Here is a 21,800-nt window from a genome sequence, read left to right as displayed (position 1 = left end):
TCTGGTATATGACAAACCTATTTACCACTGGCTCCTTTAAGATGATGTTAAATGTCATGTAAAGGCACCTCATTAGAAAAGAATGGTATTTAACATCCAAAAGAAAAAACATAAAGGCAAACACTGATTGGGATAAACTGCTTAAAAGTCTGTATGTGAAAACACATTGTGAACAAAATGTCAGAAAAATATCTGTAATATGTGTGACAGAAGATAATAAGCTTAGTTAATAGTGTTTTTATAAGTGATGAAGAGAATAAAGAACCACCTCAATTTCCAATGAAAATATAAGCAAAAAATCACTATGAAAGTCATAAAGTTTAAATTCAAAGATGCTTACATGCATTGATAATGTTAGAAATATGATTTAAAGTAAGATAAAGTGTTTCTCCCAAACTAAATTGGCAAAGATGAAAAACAAACAAGAAAAATACAATACCCAATTAGGGTTGACCACTGTGATCACAGTCCTGGGGGAGTGTGGCTGGGAATCAATACAGATGCAGTGATTATAAAACTGGTATGGAGTCAGCCAGATTTAGGTTCAAACTGGTTTTACCACCTCACTCACATTTTTAATCTCAGGGTTTCCATTAAACTCATGAGTAAAATCTGGATAATAACACTATGTACTTAATAAATTGTAAAAATCAAAGAGGATAATGCATGTTAAATGTATATCATAGTGCCTCTTTCTGCTTTAGCTATTTGCCCTATTAAATTGTTGAAACATTAGAAAGGACAATTTGTCACTGTATATTAAAAGCCTTATGATGTTGTATAACCTTTGATCTAGCAAACTTAATTCTAGACATTATTTCTAAAGAAGTAAATAAGGATGGAAGCTTACCAGATTTTAGCTACAAGGATATTGATGAGCCTGGGCTATAACAGTGAAAAGTCATAAATAACATTGTGTGTTAAACAATAAGAGACTGATTAAATAAATTATAGTTTATCCATTAAAATATGCACTGTTTAGGTTAAGAAGTTATTATCCAATAAGTAGCAGAAAAGAAGCTAAATTATTTGGGCTTTAAACAGTAAGCATGTCTTAAGTTTGTGAGTGGAGCAGTATTTGGCCAATAGTGAAATTAGAACAGTATTAGTGAACTGTAGAGAAAAGAAAATGCACAGAGCATGCAGGGAATAAAGAATTATCAAACTTATCTAGAGCACAAGGAACTATTAGAACATCAAGGGAGACTAAGCTGGAAAGCCATATGGGGATAAAATTATGAGGGTCTTTGAATATCATAACTAGGGAATTTGTACTTTATTTTTGCACAGTGAAGAATAGTTGGAGATTTTAATCTGATTTTAATTCAGTACCACGTATGGAATGTATTTATGGAATTCCATATGATATATGGAAATAATGAGGTTTTTTTTTCTTTTTTTTTTTATACCACACAGGTGCAAGAAGATGTAGGCTAGAACAAAAACAGAAGTCCTGGTTTTAAAGGGACTTAGAGGTAGAAGTCAGGAGACATTATTTTCATAGAAATAGGGGATTTGGGAACCAATGAAGTTTGGAGACCATAGACACTTCAGAAGTGAAATGTCTATGTCAGATTTTAATTTTGGATGGTTGTGTGAAAGGGAAGCAAATGAGTACAGTTTGGAAAGCTTTGATTTTGAGATGCCTGTAAAGAATCCCAATTATTAATTAGCAGTAGATTCCAGAGCTCAGGAGAGAGGTTGGGGATGAAGACATAAATCTGAATCATTAGTACTGTAGGGGACATGACACTGCTTCTAGGAATCCATGTCATCTTTTCAGAAGTATAAAGAAGACAATCCCATAACTTCTAGTAACACACTTTCTACCAGTAAATTGTAAGTTCTTTTTCTTTCACTTGTAAAAATTTATGTTCGTTTTAATCATATTCTTCATTTGCATTCTTTTGAAAGTGTTTAATGATCATCATGATTACTTGCTAATGAAAAGAAAGCATTTCAAGAACAGATAGGAATGAAGTATAAAATTTTGTCATTATTCTTTGAGGTAGAAGACTTTTATTACTAAGGTTTTATAGAGAACACCTCAAGATGATCGTGTTAAATTTGCTACCCTGTTTTTACAGTATTCCTGATATAAAAACATCCATGCATTCTTTCCTCTATTTACTTGACTAATTTTTATTAGGTGCCTACAATATCACAAGCACTGTGCAAGGTGCTAGGAATGAAGAGAGGAGTATGCTGGATATTTGAAAATCTAAATGTTCAAGAAAAACACTAGTATTTCCAAGAACTACTGAAAAGTAAGTTTCTTCCTGATATCTCCAAAATTTAAAAAACTCAAATTACCAAAACACGCTTGCAAGGAGAAATGGTTAAAGATATATAATTGTCCAGAAATACAGAATGCCTTCTTTTAGAAAAGTAACGGAGTAAAAAATGCAAAAAAAATAAAAATTAACATTTGTTTTGACTTTTGTGTAAAAGCAGGAGGAAGAAATTTGAATATTTTTAGGGGTTGGGGCTACTTTTAAAAATTCAAAACTAAATAACTATAAAAATAGATGCTGTTTCCATGGTAACATAAAAGAATAGCAATAACAAACGGAAAGTAGCTCTGAGTATAAAATTTTAAGATCTGTTCTTTTTAAAAGTAAGTCAAAATTTTAAACTTCCCTAGTATTAATCATGCTAGGAATATTGAGTTCCATCAAAAAGATATCAGTAGGATTTTATGTGATGTTCTAATTTTTTCATAATATGTATATGTTAGAATAACAGGAGAAGCAGTGCGTTTTATTGAGCTTAGCAATACCATAAAGTGTCTTGTGCTTTTATCTTGCCTGTGGCATTAGCCACTGAATAAACATTTTATTTTTTACTCTTAGAAGTAAAAACAGAGATAATTGAGAACACAAATGGAAATAATAAAGAGAATAATTAATAGCAACAAACCAAAATGTACTATTCAGTATATGCCATATATCTAGTATTAGTTGTTTCATAAATTTTACTAATCTTTAGAGAAAAAAATGGAGGGAAAATTTTTATGCATTTTATAGATAAAATACTGAAGCTCAAAAATATTAGGTAACATCATGATAAGTTACCCAATTAATCAGATCAGAATAGTGTTATAAAATGATGCTCTTTTATTTCAAGTGCAATTTCTCCATTTTTATTTGTTTCATTATGAAAGTAATACATATATATGGAAAAATGCGGGATAAAAAGTAAAATTTCCTATACTAGCTTAATCTTTCCAGAGGTAATTTATATTCTAGATAGATATCTATACATTTCTAATAAATTGTATAGTATTTATATATCGATATTAGATACTCTATAGAGAAAAAAGTTTGTGTACATTTTCCACAAATGAGATCATTCAAAATTTAGAGTAAGCGGTACTCTGCGTTATCCTTCCCCCTTGTCAATTTTTGATGACAATACATTAAGACCTCTCAGTCATTTTGGTGGCTATGTAGTAATGGATACACAAAGATTTATTTAAACATTCTCCTCTTGGTAAATACTTGTTTCCATTATTTGTGTTATAACAAAATGGGCTTCAATAAATGTTCTCCTATTTGTACACATGAATAAGTATTCATACAGATGAAAAAATGTTGGTTTTAAATTTTATCTTGTCTTTGAGTAAATAACGTAGAGACAGAAAATATGTAGGTATGGGTTTTTTACTTATTGCTTATTTGTTCCTTTTATTTATGAATCCCTGAGATTGGTATCTTTTTATATGTTTGGTTACTATGACAGTAACAGCATTTTGGGCAATGTCTACATAATACTAAAGTATAAATCCATTATTCTGACCATGAATTCCTTCATCTATTTACTTGACTGGTATTTATTGAGTGCCTACCATATCCCAAGTGCCAGGTGCTAGGGATGAAGAGAGGAGTAGGATATAGCCCTTGCCAACAGGAAGTTTACAGTAGAGTAGGGTAGTTTATTTTTGGGTATTATTCATGTAAATGAATAATGTAATTTTAAACATTTATGATCTCAGTGTTTCATATCATTTAGACAAATTTAAGTATATGACTGGTTATCCTTTTTAACAGTAACCTTGGCACCTTAATAAATCCATGAGGATAATTCACCTGAAGGATCTTCCTCATTTTCATCTGTATTAGAATCAGATTGATTTCATAAATAATGCTTCCCTTTATGAATTCTGCACGTAATCATGGTACAGATGATGAGTTGGCTTTTTTCATAAGCTGTTGAAACACATTGTGGAGGTCACTTCTAAATGTCCATCCAATACCCATGGTAAATAAACTGTGAGGAGAAGCTATGAGTGTGAGGAGAAGTATTTAGTGTTTTTGTGCCATGAGGTGTCCAAGTAACACATTTCTGGCCAAAGGGACATACATGCAGGTGTGCTGAGCCTCTAGGAAGGCATTTGCTTTGTCTAATAAAAGGACAGACATGGCTATTTCAACTTCTCTCTACACCAACTTCTTCCTGTTTTGAGTGTGGACATGATGTTTGGAGTTTCAGCAGCCCTCTTGTGATCAGCTGATGATGAAGGTTAACTTTAAGAAGATGGAAAGATAGAAAGTTTCTGCTTTCTTGGTGGAATTATTGAAGACCTGAACAAATGATCTACAACTGACTACCTTCAGATTTCTCATGTGAAAAAATTAAACCCCTATATATTTAGTCTTCTGACAGCTTTTACTATTTGGGGCTGAATTCATCGGGACTCCACTGGGTTTTGGCAGTAGAAACCTCTCACACTCATTGTGAATCAATATAATAAGCTGGACCATTTTTGAATGCTCTGTCATTGTCCTGCCTATATTGTTTCCATCGTCTTCTTTCATATGGTCATTTTCCCATGCTGTAATTTGGAAAGTTTGACTCAAATATTGTGTGAATTCAAACTGTGTAGCACTAATAGTATTTTAATAATTAAGTTGTTTTTATTTGTTTGTTTGGTTTTAGGGAGAAACTTCATTTTAGTATTCCATTGAATTGTACAAAAGTCTGATTTGAAATATGGTGCCAAAAGTTCAACAGGCCATTTCCTTATGACTTTTTCTTTGTGGATTTTTTTTTTTTAATTTTATATCGGAGTATAGTTGAGTTACAACATTCTGTTAGTTTCAGGTTTACAGCAAAGTGATTCATTTATACATAAACATACATCCATTCTTTTTCAGATTCTTTTCCCATATAGGTTATTATAGAATATTGAGTAGAGTTCCCTGTGCTATACAGTAGGTCCTTGTTGATTATCTATTTTATATATAGTAGTGTGTATATGTTAATCCCAAACTCCTAATTTATCCTCTGCCCTACATTTCCCCTTTGGTAACTATAAGTTTTTTCTTGAAGTCTGTGAGTCTGTTTCTGTTTTGTAAATAAGTTCATTTGTATCATTTTTTAGATTCTACATATAAGCAATACCATACATTTGTCTTTCTCTGTCTGACTTATTTCACTTAGTATAATAATCTTTAGGCCCATCCATGTTGCTGCAAATGGCATGATTTCATTCTTTCTTTTATGGCTGAGTAATATTCCATCATATATAGGTACCACATCTTCTTTAACCATTCTTCCATCGATGGACTTTCAGGTCACTTCCATGTTTTGGCTATTGTATTGTAAATAGTGCTGCAATGAACATTGGGGTGCATGTATCTTTTCGAATTATGATTTTCTCCAGATATATGCCCAGGAGTGGGGTTGTTGGATCATATGGTAGTTCTATTTGCAGTTTTTAAAGAAATCTCCATACTGTTCTCCATAGTGGTTGTACCAATTTATATCTCCACCAACAGTGTAGGAAGGTTCCTTTTTCTCCACACCCTCTCCAGCATTTTTTGCTTGTAGACTTTTTAATGATGGCCATTCTCACTGGTGTGAGGTGATACCTCATCGTAGTTTTGACTTGCATTTCTCTAATTATTAGTGATGTTGAGCATCTTCCAAACCTGTGCTGAATAAAAGTGGCAAGAGTGAACATCTTTGTCTTGTTCCTCATCTTGCAGGAAATGCTTTCAGCTTTTCACAGTTGAGAATGATGTTAGCTAGGGGTTTGTCATATATGGCCTTTATTATGTTGAGGTAGTTTCCTTCTATGCTGTCAGGAGAGTTTTTATAAATGGGTATTGAATTTTGTCAAAAGCTTTTTCTGCATCTATTGAGATTATCATATGGTTTTTAATTCTTAGGTGGTTGATGTGGTGTATTACACTGATTGATTTGCAGATATTGAAGAATCCTTGCATCTCTCCTGGGTCTCCCAACGGTAGCGGCATCCCATGAACTCCCGGGACTGTAGGGGTAGGGATTGTTTCCTGCTCCCACATCTCCCAATGGTGGCAGCAGCGGCCAGTGCACTCCCAGGACAGCAGGGGCAGCAACTGGCACCTGCTTACTGCCCATGCATGCTCCCCAGATGGCAGGGGCAGTGACCAGCTCCCGCTCCTCGGTCCCTGAACAGCATTGGCAGCCTGCACACTCCAGGGACAGCAGGGGCAATGATTGGCACCTGCTTGTAGGTCTCCTAATGGTGGTGGTGGCTCTTGTCCACCACCAGAGCTTGTGTAGGTAGTGTCCTGTTGCCTAAGAGTGCACGCAAAGAAACTCCTATGGCGGTCCTGCCCCCTCCTCTCAGGTTTCCCCAACAATGGCACATTGCCCAAACTTCTTCCGAGAATACCATTGGTTGCCACACTCCAGCTTCCTCAGGCTGTCTCTGCACAGCCAATCCCAGTCCTCTACCTGGATCTGAGCTTCAGCACCTAGCCCCTGCCCATAGTGGCAGACAAGTGTCTCAGGCTGGGCAGCAGAGGGCGGCAGTGACTGTCTATGCAGATCACTCTCCATCTTGCCTTCAAACCAGTTGCTGCACTCTCCTCCAAGGCTCCAAAGCTTCCTCTCTATCTTAGCTGATCTGCCCACCATACAGGGGACTTTCCAGAGTGCAGAAAACTTTCCTCCTTCATAGCTCCCTTTCTGGGGTGCAGTTCCTATCCTGATTCCCTTTTTTTTTTTCCTTTTACCTTTTGTCCTATCTGGTTATAGGGAGGTTTTCTTGCCCTTTCAGAAGTCTGAGATCTTTTGCCAGCATTCAGTAGGTGTTCTGTGTGAATTGTTGCACTTACAGATGTATTTTTGATGTATTTGTGGGAGTATGTGAGCTCCATGTCCTACTCCTCTACCATCTTGATCTGAAAGATCTCTCTATAGATTCTTGATACGTTCAGCTGCATTACAAATATAACCATCATGTTGTGCTGAACAGAATAATTTTTGCTTCCTCAGTTCACTCTAAAGCACTAAACAACTCACTCATGTGCTTCACCTTGACCCTTTTAGACAACTTGTCTATAGAGGACCAGCTATCTCTAACTGTGCTTTGTTGTTAAATTCCCACAAACTCCACATTCAGCCTCTGAGTGTAGCCATGGCAGCAAGATTCACAGTTAAGCAGCCTCCCCGTGGCCCACCTTGCAGTGCCACTTTCCAGTGCTTACAGACAGCACAAAATCCTTGTCTGATAAGTTTCTGATAATTAATCAGACTGTCACACAAAAAAAGATGTCCTAGAATTTTAGTCAAGTATAAGTCTTGTTTAAATACTACATTTTTACCTGGTCCTAAGGGCATCTTCAGATAGCCAGAGCAAAGCTGTAACAGATGTGCTTATCTATGTACTTCAAAATTTTATTAAACCACCAAAAGTCATAGAAAACATGACATACATAAACATTTGAAAAAGAAATTTGGAATAATCACCATTGTGAAAACATAGCTGTTGAGTGATATTTTATATGATTCAGTTAACAACAGAATAAAATGTAGTCCTCATTTTCTCATACATGGTAATATAAGTCTGAAACATCTGGCTGTCCTCATTCACTATAGGTTCATTGAAGACGTTGCTCTTTTTATTAAATTCTTCAGTGCTTTCTTACAACACTTGGGATAATAATATAGGCAAATTAATTCCTGATTAGAATGTCCATTAATTCACTAAATTAAGACATATTGTTATTGGCAGTGAGCCATAGTCTATCTGAATAGTTTACACATTTCCCCCCCAAAATATGAAGCTGATCAAAAAGGGAGAGTTTACCTGATTTCCTCCCATACCATGACAGTTGAATATACCCACTTTTTCATTTTCCTTGCGGCCCATGTTGTCTAAACATTGATTTGTTTCAACATTTCTTATCTAAAGGAAACACACAAAAATGTAAGTCAGAAAATCTTTCTGATATTTTCAAATTGCATATCGATAACAAAATAATATGAGTTTCTAAGGAAATTTCTCCAAGGAGAACACATTGCTTTAAATATTTATTTTTAGTTTTCTGTGTCCATTCTGAGATTTGTGTAAGGTTGAATAGCACTGGCATTGTCATTAGCATCCAATCAAGAGGCACTCTTTGTTCATAGCATAGTATCAGAGAAGAAAACATCTACATATTACAAATTAGGAATTCTTTCCCAATTTCCTCTTAAAATTAGGACAGTTTCCAAATTCCACTCAAATAACCAATTCATGAAATCCTAGAGCCATATGCAAAGGAATAGAAACAAATTGGTCAAATATTCAAATTTATGTATTTTTAGTTACTTCATTACTAGATGCTCCATTCTGTACATTTATAAAGATTAATTACACTGTTTATTTCTTTAACTAAAATCTACTCATGCATCTTTTTTCATCCCCAATGCCAAACTTAGTGGAAAGCAGTTGTCCCTAAGAAAAGATACTACAAGGCTAAATGGTGATTTCACATGAAAAATTCTTCAAAACTAAGATTAACTTGCCAACTGCAAACATAAGATTCATGATTTACACTCAAACACTGCATTAGTCCCATAATAAACATAACATTAATACATATTTTTGCCAAATGTAATTACAAAAGCCATTTATTGAGTTTAAAGATGCCTAAATTACTAAATCAAGCATAAGTGAATGTAAAAAAGAAGAAAAACCTTTCTAATAGATGGAATGTTTTAGATTTTTTTCCTTAGTCTCAACCCCAAGTAGTATGTTTTATACTTGTCCACTCTGCTTCCAAAAGTTCTTATCTCTGACTCTTATTTGGACACATATTACTGTCACTCACACATTACTTGGATATATTTATAATAGTTATAGATACTTTAGGTACGTTTCTCCCTATTGGCAAATGAGTATGATTAGAAACTTCTATAGAGGCTGGCTTAGGTTTATACAATTCAAGTTTTTTGTATGGTGGAGAACCCTATGGTCAGGTAATGGTTCCCAGAGTTGGCAAAAGTGGTGTGTTTTGCCGTAAAGCCCCAATCAGCAATTGAAATTCATGGGGAGTAGAATTCACACTTGGTAAGGGGTTGGGCAGAGCTGAGCAGTGTGGTCAAGCCCTGTTCCAGTGATCAGAGGGAGGCAAAAGTGGAAACAGAGAAACAAATAAGGAGACTACTGAGTTATGCCAGCAAGAAATGATGGTTACTTGGTATAATAGGATAACAATGGAGATGGGGAGGTCAAATTTAGGATGTTTTTAAGGTAAAGCCAGCAGAACTTGCAGTTGAATTGGAAATGAGTTAAGAGAGAAAAAGGCATCAGAAGCATTATGTGATTTTGGCCTGAGCAAATGGGTAGATGATGTTTCCATTTACTAAGATCCAATATTCTGAGTTCTTACATGTTGATAACTGTATCTGTGGTCTTTATACCTGAAAATCAATTTGGTGGATCTGAAATCCTTGGTTCACAATATATTTCCTTGAGTATCTTTAAAATATTAATCTATTCACTTACAGCATAAATAGTTGCTTTTGAAAAGTCTGATGATAATCTGGTTTTCTTTCCCTTATTCTTACAAATGTCTATTTGCCTAGGTGCCAGACTAAGTCCAATAGATTTACCACAACATATCTTAAAATTCATTCTGTATCACTTGTCCAGGTATGTGGTATTCATTTCAGTATGTAGTTCCAAATTTATTTTCAAGGAGTAAATATTGAATAATATTGAATTACATATAATTGAATTATATATAATTCAATAAATATTGAATTAAAATTATTAGTGTTCATTCTTTTTCATTGCTTTGATTTTTTTCATTAGGAAATTCTATCATTTTGGATCTTCTTGCTTATCTTCTGTATATGTCATTTTCTATTCAATAGTTTTGTCTTTTTTTTTTTTTTTTTTTGGCTTCTCATTGCATTTATTTATTTATTTTTTATTTTTTGGGGGTACACCAGGTTCAATCAACTGTTTTTATACACATATCCCCGTATTCCCTCCCTTCCTTGACGCCCCCCCCTCGAGTCCTTTAATTTCTTTTTTACTTTAAAAAATTTCCTCCCCTTCCCCCTCTTAAACTCTTATGGCATTTTCTCCTGGGATTATTGAGTCATCTATTCTTTCAAGTTTATCCTTCATTTCTGAAATGATTCATTCTTTGATTTCTAATTCTTTCCTGCATTTCAGGCCCTCATTTTAGAGGTTTTTCTAAATTTGATTTATGTTGTTCTTTTACTTATTTTATCATTACAAAATTTCTCTTAGCTTGTTTTGAAATATTAGTTTATAGTTTTCCTCTGTCTTAATCTTAATTCTTATAGTAATGATCCTTTTCTATTCTTTTTCTTTTTCCCCCCCCAGGAAACAAATTCTCTTGATCTTTTAAGAGGGAGAATTTGAAGCAATTTTTCTTCCTTCCTCCCTCCCTCCCTCCCTCCCTTTCTTTCTTTCCCATTTTCTCTCCTTGTTTCCTTTCCTTCCTTCCTTCCTGATGGGGGGAATCACTTGACATCTTTAAACTATTCTGATGCCTGGTATCCATGCCCAGACAAGTTTCATTTAATTGGTAAAGGGTGTAACCTGTCCATCAGGTGTTGTAAAATCTCCCCAGGTGATTCCAATGTACAAAGTTTGGCAACCACCATTCTGGAGAAAGGTATATAGCATGTCTTGATATTGAATGGTGACATTACAGTTACTTTTCCTTTTTTGAGTAACATCTTTTTCAGTGGTTTCCACTTGGAACACTTTTAGAATATACTTCTACTTTGCTTCACCTTCATAGATTCTGATTCAAATGGTCTGGAGTAAGACCAGAATGCAGTTAAAAGTTCCCCAGATAATTCAAATGTACAATCAGGGCTGACACTCCCTGTATAAGGAGAACATAATGGAGTAGTTTCTCGATGGAAGCCTGTTTATGAATAATTTTGAAAACTCTTGGCGCTGTTGGAAAGTTAAGGAGGTTTTCATAGCAAAGCTGATTTTGCCACTACCCAGTGGATATGTTTAAAAATAAGTGTTTCCAACTATACCTGACAGAAAATGTTTACACTAGACACCATTTCTAACTTCACAAGTCTAGATCTGTTCTGTACTTTTTTGAAGAGTTGAAAACAGTTGGCTTCTGTTTTTTGAGACCTCCTGGTTCTGTTCAACTCTGCCATTTTTAAAAAAATTTTATTGAAATATAGTTGATTTATGATGTGTTAGTTTCAAGTGTACAGCAAAGTGATTCAGTTTATATATATATATATTTCTTTTTCAGATTTTTTTCTCATATAAGTTATTACAGAGCATTGAGTAGAGTTCCCTGTGCAGTGCAGTAGGTCCCTGTTGATTATTTTATATATAATAGTGTGTATATGTTAATCACAAACTCATACTTTATCCCTCCCCCACCTTTCCACTTTGGTAGCCATAAGTTTGTTTTTGAAGTCTGTGAGTCTGTTTCTGTTTTGTAAATAAGTTCATTTGTATCATTTTGTAGATCCCATATATGTGATATCATATGATATTTGTCTTTCTCTGACTTCATTCAGTATGACAATCTCTAGGTCCATCCATATTGCTGCAAATGGCATTATCTCATTCTTTTTTTATGAGTTAGTAATATTCCACTCTATATATCAATATATACAACATCTTTTTTATCCTTTCCTCTGTCAATGGACATTCAGATTGCTTCCATGTCTTAGCTATTGAAAATAGTGCTGCAGTGAACATTGGGGTGCATATATCTTTTTGAATTATGATCTTCTCTAGATATATGCCCAGGAGTGGGATTGCTGGATCATATGGTAGTTCTGTTTGTAGTTTTTAAAGAAACCCCCATACTGTTCTCCGTAGTGGTTGTACCAATTTACATTTCCACCAACAGTGTAAGAGGGTTCCCTTTTGTCCACACCCTCTTCTTGCTTGTAGACTTTTTGATGATGGCCATTCTGACTGGTGTGAGGTGATACTTCACTGTAGTTTTGACTTGCATTTCTCTAATACTTAGCTTTGTTGAGCATCTTTTCATATGCTTTTTTGCCATCTGTATGTCTTCTTTGGAGAAAAGTCTATTTAGACCTTTGCCCATTTTTTGATTGGGTTGTTTGTTTGATATTAAGCTACATGAGCTTCTTGTATATTTTGGAGATTAATCCCTTTTCTGTTGCATCATTTGCAAATATTTTCTCCCATTGTGTGTGTTGTCTTTTTGTTTTCTTTATGATTTCTTTGCTGTGCAAAGCTTTTAAGTTTAATCAGGTCTCATTTGTTTATTTTTGCTTTTATTTTCATTACTGGATCCAAAAAGATATTGCTAGGATTTTATGTCAAAGAGTGTTTTACCTATGTTTTCCTCTAAGAGTTTTATAGTATCCCATCTTACATTTAGATCTTTAGTATATTTTGAGTTTATTTTTGTGTATGGTGTTAGGGAATGTTCTAGTTTCATTTTTTACATGTAGCTGTCCAGTTTTCCCAGCACCACTTGTTGAAGAGACTATCTTTTCTTCATTGTGTATTCTTGCCTTCTTTGTCATAGAGTAATTGACCATAGGTGTAAGATTTTATTTCTGGGCTTTCTACCTTGTTCCATTTATCTATATTTCTGTTTTGTGCCAGTACCATACTGTTTTGAGTGTGATTCCTCCGGCTGCATTTTTCTCTCTCAGCATTGCTTTGGCTATTCAGGGTCTTTTATGTTCCCATACAAATTTAAAAATTTTTAGTTCTAGTTCTAGGAAAAATGCCATTGGCAGTTTGATAGGAATTCACTTAATCTGTAAATTGCCTTGGGTAGTATAGTCATTTTGACAATATTGATTCTTCCAACCCAAAATCATGGTATATCTTTACATCCCTTTTTGCCATCTTTGATTTCTTTCATCAGCATCTTATACTTTTCTGAGTACAGGTCTTTTGTCTCCTTAGGTAGGTTTATTCCTAGGTTTTGTTTTTGTTTTTTTTTTGTTTTTTTTAATACGATGGTAAATGGGTTTGTTTCCTTAACTTCTCTTTCTGATATTTTGTTGTTAGTGTATAGGAACGCAAGGGATTTCTGTATATTCATTTTGTATCCTGCAACTTTGCTGAATTTATTGATGAGCTCTAGTAGTTTTTTGGTAGCATCTTCAGGATTTTCTATGTATAGTATCATGTGATCTGCAAACAGTGACAGTTTTACTTCTTTTCCAATTTGGATTCCTTTTATTTCTTTTTATTCTCTGATTGCCATGGCTAGGACTACCAAAACTGTGTTAAATAAAAGTGATGAGACCATACATTTTTGTCTTGTTCCTGATGCTAGAGGAAATGCTTTCAGCTTTCCACAGTTGAGAATGATGATAGCTATAGTTTTGTCATACATGTCCTATGTTCCCTCTATGCTTACTTACTGGAGAGTTTTCTTTTTCTTTCTTTTTTTTTTTTTTAATCATAAATGGGTGTTGAATTTTGTTAAAAGATTTTTCTGCATCTATTGAGATGATTGTATGGTTTTTATTCTTCAATTTGTTAATGTGGTGTATCACACTGTTTGATTTGTGGATATTGAAAAATCCTCATATCCCTGGGATAAATCAAACTTGATCATAGTGTATGTTCCTTTTAATGTATCATTGGATTCGGTTTGCTAGTATTTTGTTGTGGATTTTTTGCTTCTATGTTCATCAGTGCTACTGGCCTGTAATTTTCTTTTTTTGTGATATCTTTGTCTGGTTTTGGTATCAGGGTGATAGTGGCCACATAGAATGAGTTTAGGAGTGTTCCTTCCTCTGCAATTTTTTTTTTTTTTTTTTTGGAATAGTTTCAGAAGGACAGGTGTTAACTTTTCCTTAAATGTTTGCTAGAATTTGCCTGTGAAGCCATCTGGTCCTGGACTTTCATTTTTTGGGGAGTTTTTTAATCAGAGCTTCAATTTCAATACTTGTGATTGGTCTGTTCATATTTTCTGTTTCTTCCTGGTTCAGTCTTGGAAGGTTCCACCTTTCTAAGAATTTTTCCATTTCTTCTACATTGCCCATTTTATTGGCATATAGTTGGTTGTAGTAGTCTCTTATGATCCTTTGTATTTCTGTGGTGTCCATTGTAATTTCTCCTTTTCCACTTCTAATTTTACTAATTTGGCCCTCTGTTTTTTCTTTTTTTTCCTCTATTTTTTTAAGATGAGTCTGGCTAAAGGTTTATCATTTTGTTTATCTTTTCAAAGAACCAGTTTTTAGTTTCATTGATTTGTGGTATTGTTTTCTTCAGCTCAATTTCATTTATTTCTGCTGTGATTTTTCTGATTGCTTTCCTTCTGTTAACTTTGGGTTTTGTTTGTTCTTCTTTCTATAGTTGCTTTATGTGTCAGGTTAGGTTTTTTATTTGGAATTTTTCATGTTTCCTGAGGTAAGATTGCACTGCTATAAACTTCCCTCTTAGAACTGTGTTTGCTGTGTCCCAAAAGTTTTGGATCATCATGTTTTCATTTTCATTTGTCTTTAGGTTTTTTTTTTTTTTTAATTTCCTCTGATTTCTTCAGTAATCCCTTGGTTGCTTAGTAGCATATTGTTTAGCCTCATGTTTGTTTTTTTACAGTTTTTTTCTTGTAGTTGATTTCTAATCTCATAGTGTTGTGGTAGTAAAAGATGCTTTATGTGATTTTAATTTTCTTAAATTTACTGAGGCTTGCTTTGTGGCCCAGCATGTGCTCTATCCTGGAGAATGTTCCTTGTGCACTTGAGAAGAAAGTGTATTCTGCCACTTTCAGGTGGAATGTCCTATAAATATCAATCAAGTTTGTCTGGTCTATTGTGTCATTTGTAGCTTATGTTTCCTTGTTTATTTTCTGTCTGGATGATCTGTCCATTGGTGTAAGCAGGGTGTTAAAGTCCCCCACTATTATTGTGTTACTGTCAATTTCCCTTTTTATGGGGAAGCATTTAGCATTTGCCTTATGTATTGAGGTATTCTTATGTTGGGTGCATAAATATTTATAATTGTTATATCTTCTTGGATTGATCCCTTGATCATTATGTAGTGTCCATCTGTGCCTGTTGTAACAGTCTTTATTTTAAAGTCTATTTTGTCTGATGTGAGTGTTGCTTACTCCAGCTTTCTTTTGATTTCCATTTTCATGGAATACCTTCTTGTATCCTGTCACTTTCAGTGTGTGTATGTGTCCCTATATCTGAAGTGGGTCTCTTGTAGACAGCATATATATGGGTCTTGTTTTTTTTATCCATTCAGCCAGTGTATATCTTTTCATTGGAACATCTGATCCATTTACACTTAATGTAATTATCAATATGTATGTTTTTCTTGACATTTTGTTAAGTGTTTTAGATTTCTTTGGGTGGGTCTTTTTTCTTCCCTTCCTCTTTTATTATCTTCTCTTGTGATTTGGTGACTTTCTTTAGTATTGTGTTTGTATTCCTTTTTCTTCTTTGTGTGTATATTTATTATGGATTTTTGGTTTGCAGTTACCAATGAGGTTTCAATATAGCAGTCTATATGTGTGTGTGTGTGTGTATACACACACACACACACACACAAGATTGTTTTAAGTTGCTATTCTCTTGCTTTCAAATGTATTTCCAATATCCTGCATTTGTACTTTCCTGTTCTCATGATTGCTGATTTTGATATCATATTTGTGTGTGGATGGTTTCCTATGTTTGCCTTTACCAGTGAGCTTTCTCGTTTGTAATTTTCTTTTTTATAGTTGTGGCCTTTTCTTTTTCACCTAGAGAAGTTCCTTTAGCATCTGTTGTTTGGTGGTGCTGAATTCTCTTATTTTTTGCTTGTCTGTAAAGCTTTTGTTTTCTCCATCAAATCTGAATGAAAGCCTTGCTGGGTAGAATATTATTAGTTGTAGGTTTTTCCTTTTCATCACTTTTAATATAGTATGCCACTCTCTTCTTGCCTGCAGAATTTCTTCTGAAAAATCAGCTGATAACCCTATAGGGATTCCCTTGTGTATTATTTGTTGCTTTTCCCTCATTGCTTTTAATATTTTTTCTTTGTCTTTAACTTTTGTCAGTTTGATTAATATGTCTTGGCATGTTCCTCCTTGGGTTTATCCTATATGGGACTCTGCACTTCCTGGAGTTGAATGAGTGTTTCCTTTCCCATGGTAGGGAAGTTTTCAGCTATAATCTCTTCAAATATATTCTCAGGCCCTTTCTCTGTCTCTTCTCATTCTGGGATTTCTATAATGCAAATGTTGGTGTGTTTAATGTTCCAAAGGTCTCTAAGACTGTCCTCTTTTCATTCTTTTTTCTTTATTCTGTTCTACAGCAGTGATTTCTAACATTCTGTCTGTCTTCCAGGTCACTTATCAGTTCTTATGCTTCAGTTATTCTGCTATTGTTTCCTCCTAACATATTTTTCATTTCACTTATTGTATTGTTCAACCTTGTACTTTATCTCTTTGTTAAACCTTTTTTGTATCTTATCCGTTTGTGCCTCCATGTTTTTCCAAGATCTTGGATCGTCTTTACTATCATTACTCTGAGTTTTTTTCGGGTAGATTGCCTATCTTGGGGTTTTATCTTTTCCATTAGTCTGGCACATAATATTTTGCCATCTCATTTTGTCTGACTTTATCTGTTTGCAATCTCAGTTCCACAGGCTGCAGGATTGTATTTCCTCTTGCTTCTGATGACCATTCCTTGGTGGGTGATACAGTCTAAGACTTGTGCAGGCTTTCTGGTGTGAGGGACTGATTCCTGCATTTTGGTGGGTGGAGCTGGGTCTTGTCCCTCTGGTGGGCAGGCTGTGTCAAGGGGTGTGTTTAATGGGCAACTGTGGGCTCAGGAAGGATTTAGGCAGCCTGTCTGCTGATGAGTGGAGCTGTGTTCCCACCCTGTTGGTTGTTTGGCCTGAGGCATCTCAGCACTGAAGCTCACAGGCTGTTGGGTGCAGCCAGGACTTGGTAACAAAATGGCAGCCTCCGGGAGAGCTCATGCCAATGAGTACTCCTCTGTACCTCTACCACCAGTGTCCTTTTCCCCAAAGTGAGCCATAGCCACCTCCCTCCTCTTCAGAAGACCCTCTAAGACCAGCAGGTAGGTCTGGCACAGGCACCTATGGAGTCCCTGCTTTTTCTCTGGGTCCTGGTGCAGATGAGACCTTGTGTGTACCCTCCAAGAGTGGAGTTTCTCTTCTCCCAGTACTGTGGAGTTTTTGCAATCAAGCCCCACTGGATTTCAAAGCCAAATGCTCCGGGGGCTCCTCCCCTTGATGCTAGACCCCCAGACTGGGGAGCCTGACGTGGGGATCAGAATTCTCATTCCTGAGGGAGAACCTTTGTGATATAATTACTTTCCAGTTTGTGGGTCAGCCCCACAAACTTGGGACTTGATGGTTTCACAAATTTGCCCCTCCTACTGTCTCATTGTGGCTGCTGCTTTGTCTTCTAGATGTAGACTATCATTTTTGGTACATTCTAGTCTTTTTTGTCAGTGGTTGTTCAGCAGTTAGTTGTGACTTTGGTGTTTTTGTGAGAGGAGGTGAGCTCAATTCCTTTCTCCACCCCTCCCACCCCAATCTCTCCCATTTTTATCCAGACATTCTGTTTCCTTTGTCACTGTTGTCCCTACCTCTTCAAGTTGGGCTTTATTCCCTGAAGTTTCTCCTGAGAAAGCTTCAGCTATGGAGTTGTAAGAATTCACAGGTGTAGAGTTTTCAGACCCTTCAGACATTTAGAGAGGAGAGTTTTCATTGACTTGCACATTGGATTTTATGAAAACACTACTCCCAGGTTCAACTACTATTATTAAATTGGCCTGAAACAATTTATGAACATCTATTGGCAACTAAGGTGTTATTCTGGTCTCATTTCCGTCAGACACCCCATTGCTTCCCTTTTTTTTTTTCCTACTGCAATGATTGTATTATCATATGGTCATGAATTTTACATATTTTGGGATTGGTGAGAATAATTTTTCACCTGATTTTATTGTTAAAATTGTCCGTCAGTTTTTGGTTTAGCTAACCTGCATGCTCTCTCTGCTTCAATGGAGGAGTTCAAAGAGACTCAAACACTATGTCACTACTGCTGCTATTTTTTCAGAACTCCAGAATTCACTCATTTTGGGGACTGCATGAAAAGGAGCCTGTTCTATTCATGACATGTTCCGACTTCTCTAAAAATTAGTTTGTCAGTTTCTAGACATGTAATATTAGTCGTCCCTTAGAATGTAGCAGGTGCTAAAAGGATATAGTATAGGAACTCAAGTCAAATGTGACAAGACTGGCTGGACATGGGTTCTAGGAGACTAGAAATAGATAGGAGTCAGTGGTTTAGGAAAGTTGTCAGAATGAGACAGGGAAGACAACCACCCTAAAAATAATAATTATCTATAATTGTATGTACCATGAACTATTCCAAGCACTTATGTCTAATAACTAATTTAAAACAAACCTATTACCCCCATTTTACACATGAAAACATTAAGATACAAAGAGGTTAAGTAGTTTGCCCAAATAAGTAATTGCAAGTTATTATAGTGAATTTGGGAATTGCCTAGTCCTGACATCTGGACAGGTAGGCAGTATTTTTCAGAAAGGTGGCATGGAAGGAGCAAGGAAGGATTAAGTTCTAGTTAAATAAATGTAAAGGTAAATGACACATCATCCAGACAGTGGCAAAGACACATGGAACATGAAAGTGGCCTAGGATCAGACCTGAGGAACCAGGTCAAAAGACTAGAAGCAAAGTGGTTTCCATAATGAGTGCCAGACTGTCGGGCCCAGGTCATGAAAATGACTTCTGCCTATGGTCAGCATGACACTGGATAGAAATATGATGGAGGATGGAGTGTCAGAGAACAGGGCTCAATACCCATCAATACCCATCTTAAAAAATTGAGAAGGACATATTATTTGGATAGACACAATGTCTGAGAGGTTTTTGTCATTAGTCTTATGATACCCAGATTTTATTCAAAACGCATGCACACCTAGAAGACAGCATGGTATATATCAGGCTATTCTCAAGTCAATGATCCTAACACTGTGGGAAGCTGTAATATTTTCTTCAAACATAAAAATGGTCACTAATGTCTTCTGACTGTCCTCAACAAGCAAATCTTAATGCATAGTATAAGATACTGGCATACATGAAAGTTCAAAGAATGCATCTCATCTTTTGAGATGCAAAGGATGAGCAGCTATATGATGGTTTTGTGTGATTTTAAAATCAGAACCTTTCTAAGAACACCCTGCAACTCAGGCAAATATATACATATATATTTTCATATTTCCAAAGAATGTTATTTGAGCAAAGAAATGAAATTTTGGGAAAGATCCTGATCTTGGCACTGGTATCACATTACCTGACAAGACTAATTGCTTGATCATGCCATTCATTAATCCTGAGAAAAATCTAGGCAAACAAACGTGGAGGAACTTCATCCATAGAAACTGCTTTCAGAATCCAACCTGTATCAACATAAGTAGAGCATACGGGTAGTTCTGCATTCTGGGAAATTCTTATGACTCTTTCCTTATGTTATTATTGTATAGCTTTGAATATGTGGTGTAGACCAACATAGTTTCAACTTTGTTGTCTACTTTGACATTTCTTTGTTTATACATAATCTCTTATTGCCTGAGAATAGTCTTTAATGACATAAACTTGGGAGTATTTTTCCCACTTGTGTTTTGATGTTTGAAATCAGCAAGTCTTTTCTAAATGTCTCTACTCATCCGGCAGTATCATTAGTAATGTTCTTACCACTTACATGGTTTGTTCATTAGCTTTTGCTCCCTCTGCTGGATTGTAGCAGAAAGCAACAATGGGGACTCCAATTCCAAAAAAGTCATAAACTCCTACCCCCACCACCTTTGAATTTGAAAACTAATATGTAAAATTCATTCTAAAATAAGAGTCAAAACTTAAACTAGCTTTTTCTGGCTTTAATTACCCCAACACATGCTTATCCTTCAACTGCACATTACATTACTCATTATCATTATTTTAAATATGTCAACCTCATTTGGTTTCTCTTTACTTTGTAAAGAAGGAAATAGGCACATTTGCAGTGAATTGCAGAGTTTAATGTTAATATTTCCATATTATAATTGCTGTAGTGAATATGCATTTAAGTATATTTTCTCTTTACCAAATTGTGAATAAATCAGAAGGATGATTTTATATAGATTTGCAAAACCTATATAATTAACAAATCCAAGCTGATTTCTCTTATGTAAACCTGGGTTTAGAATATCCTGACTGTGAGATTTAAAAATTCTGAGTATGTGATATCTTAACCTCCTTCAACAAAACAGTAAACAATACAGGAAGATGAACAATTTCATTTATTTTGGTGGACAACCAAAAACAAGAATCCTAGGAGAATTCATCAATGCCTAACTGGAATATTGTTTGTTGCAATTGTTTGTGCCAATGCATATTTAAGTGATAAAATTAGAATTGATTCTAATCTATTTATATCAGCAATGTAAAGTAAAAAAAAAAATTTCCGGTTAGAAACTTGTTCATTCAGTCCATAGGTGGGTTACCCAGCCCAACATTCTTTAAGGTTAACATCTGGTGAAGAGTAATATATATTCTGCCTGTATATGTGCATATTTAGTTACACTGGGATGAAAATCAGCTACTGCGTCCCAAAGAGTTTTGGAAATATAAGCATGGGCAGAGAGAATGCCCCCATTTGTACAAGTTGTATAAAATGAAGCTTTCTTACTGGTACCCTATTAAAGGGTCAAGAAGATCGTGAATTTATAAATAGATCTCCTGATTACCAACAGAGAGGGTAACGCTCTCAGGGTTTTAGCCTCTGCATTTGGCAGTAACTGATTTTATCCTTAATCCCTGCAGCCTAGCAGCTTCAATAGATGTCTATTTTTAGTTACTTAAATTTGCTCTTTAACGATATTCAAGGAATATAGTGTCAATGTGTGCAAGGATCTTAACTAGTTGATAAAGTTAAAGAATACAAGAGGAAAAGGAAGTGCTGAGGTCAAGTAGGAAGTACAGAAATGCAGAGACTAATGTCAAAACGTCTTCCAAACAACATGCAAATGCACATATTAAGCCCCAAGAGTTAAGTCACTTGGCTCCAGAAATCCTCTTCTCTTCCCTCCTGCTTTCTGTATTCTTGTGTTCTACATAGCTCACGGTACATTTTTTTTTTTCCCCAGAATTCTGGCCTGTCCAAGGCCAAATATTTAGGCTGAAGTATTACTACTTTAGAAAGCCATTTTTCAATCTTATACTTGAATTAGGTTTTATATTTACAAGATCAGAAGCTGGCATGCTAAATCTACATAAGCTAAAGGGCTAGTTAAGAGAGAACTTAATGCTGCAAGAAGCTCTACTTCCTTATTCCATTATGATCTGCTTACTTAGTCTAAAGGGCATATGCTTCATTAAGCTACTTAAAGGTTTTAGTTCAAAGCAATTGCATAGCTTTTAACTTCCCATTGGAAATTGCATGTAATTCATGGGCTGGGTAAAGTAATATTTCAATTATCTGAGTAAAATGCAAATGTAAGAAATTAAGACAGTTATCTGATATTAGTACTGATGATTATTTTGGTG

General features: G+C 35.2%; 1 protein-coding gene across 2 annotated transcripts in view; it reads right to left on the bottom strand.

The window, feature by feature from the left end:
* GALNT13 (polypeptide N-acetylgalactosaminyltransferase 13) overlaps positions 1-21,800 on the bottom strand; it is a 535,071-nt gene that overhangs the window by 28,954 nt on the left and 484,317 nt on the right. For both annotated transcript variants that reach the window (XM_057746923.1, XM_057746924.1), the window contains exon 11: positions 8,084-8,182. In XM_057746923.1, the coding sequence (XP_057602906.1) occupies positions 8,084-8,182 (99 nt within the window). The remainder of the gene's footprint in view (positions 1-8,083; positions 8,183-21,800) is intronic.

This window comes from Hippopotamus amphibius, chromosome 8 (genome assembly GCF_030028045.1).
Source record: "Hippopotamus amphibius kiboko isolate mHipAmp2 chromosome 8, mHipAmp2.hap2, whole genome shotgun sequence".
NCBI lineage: Eukaryota > Metazoa > Chordata > Mammalia > Artiodactyla > Hippopotamidae > Hippopotamus > Hippopotamus amphibius.
The sequence above is the reverse complement of the archived record's forward strand: the minus strand, read 5'-3'. Positions and strand labels throughout refer to the sequence as shown.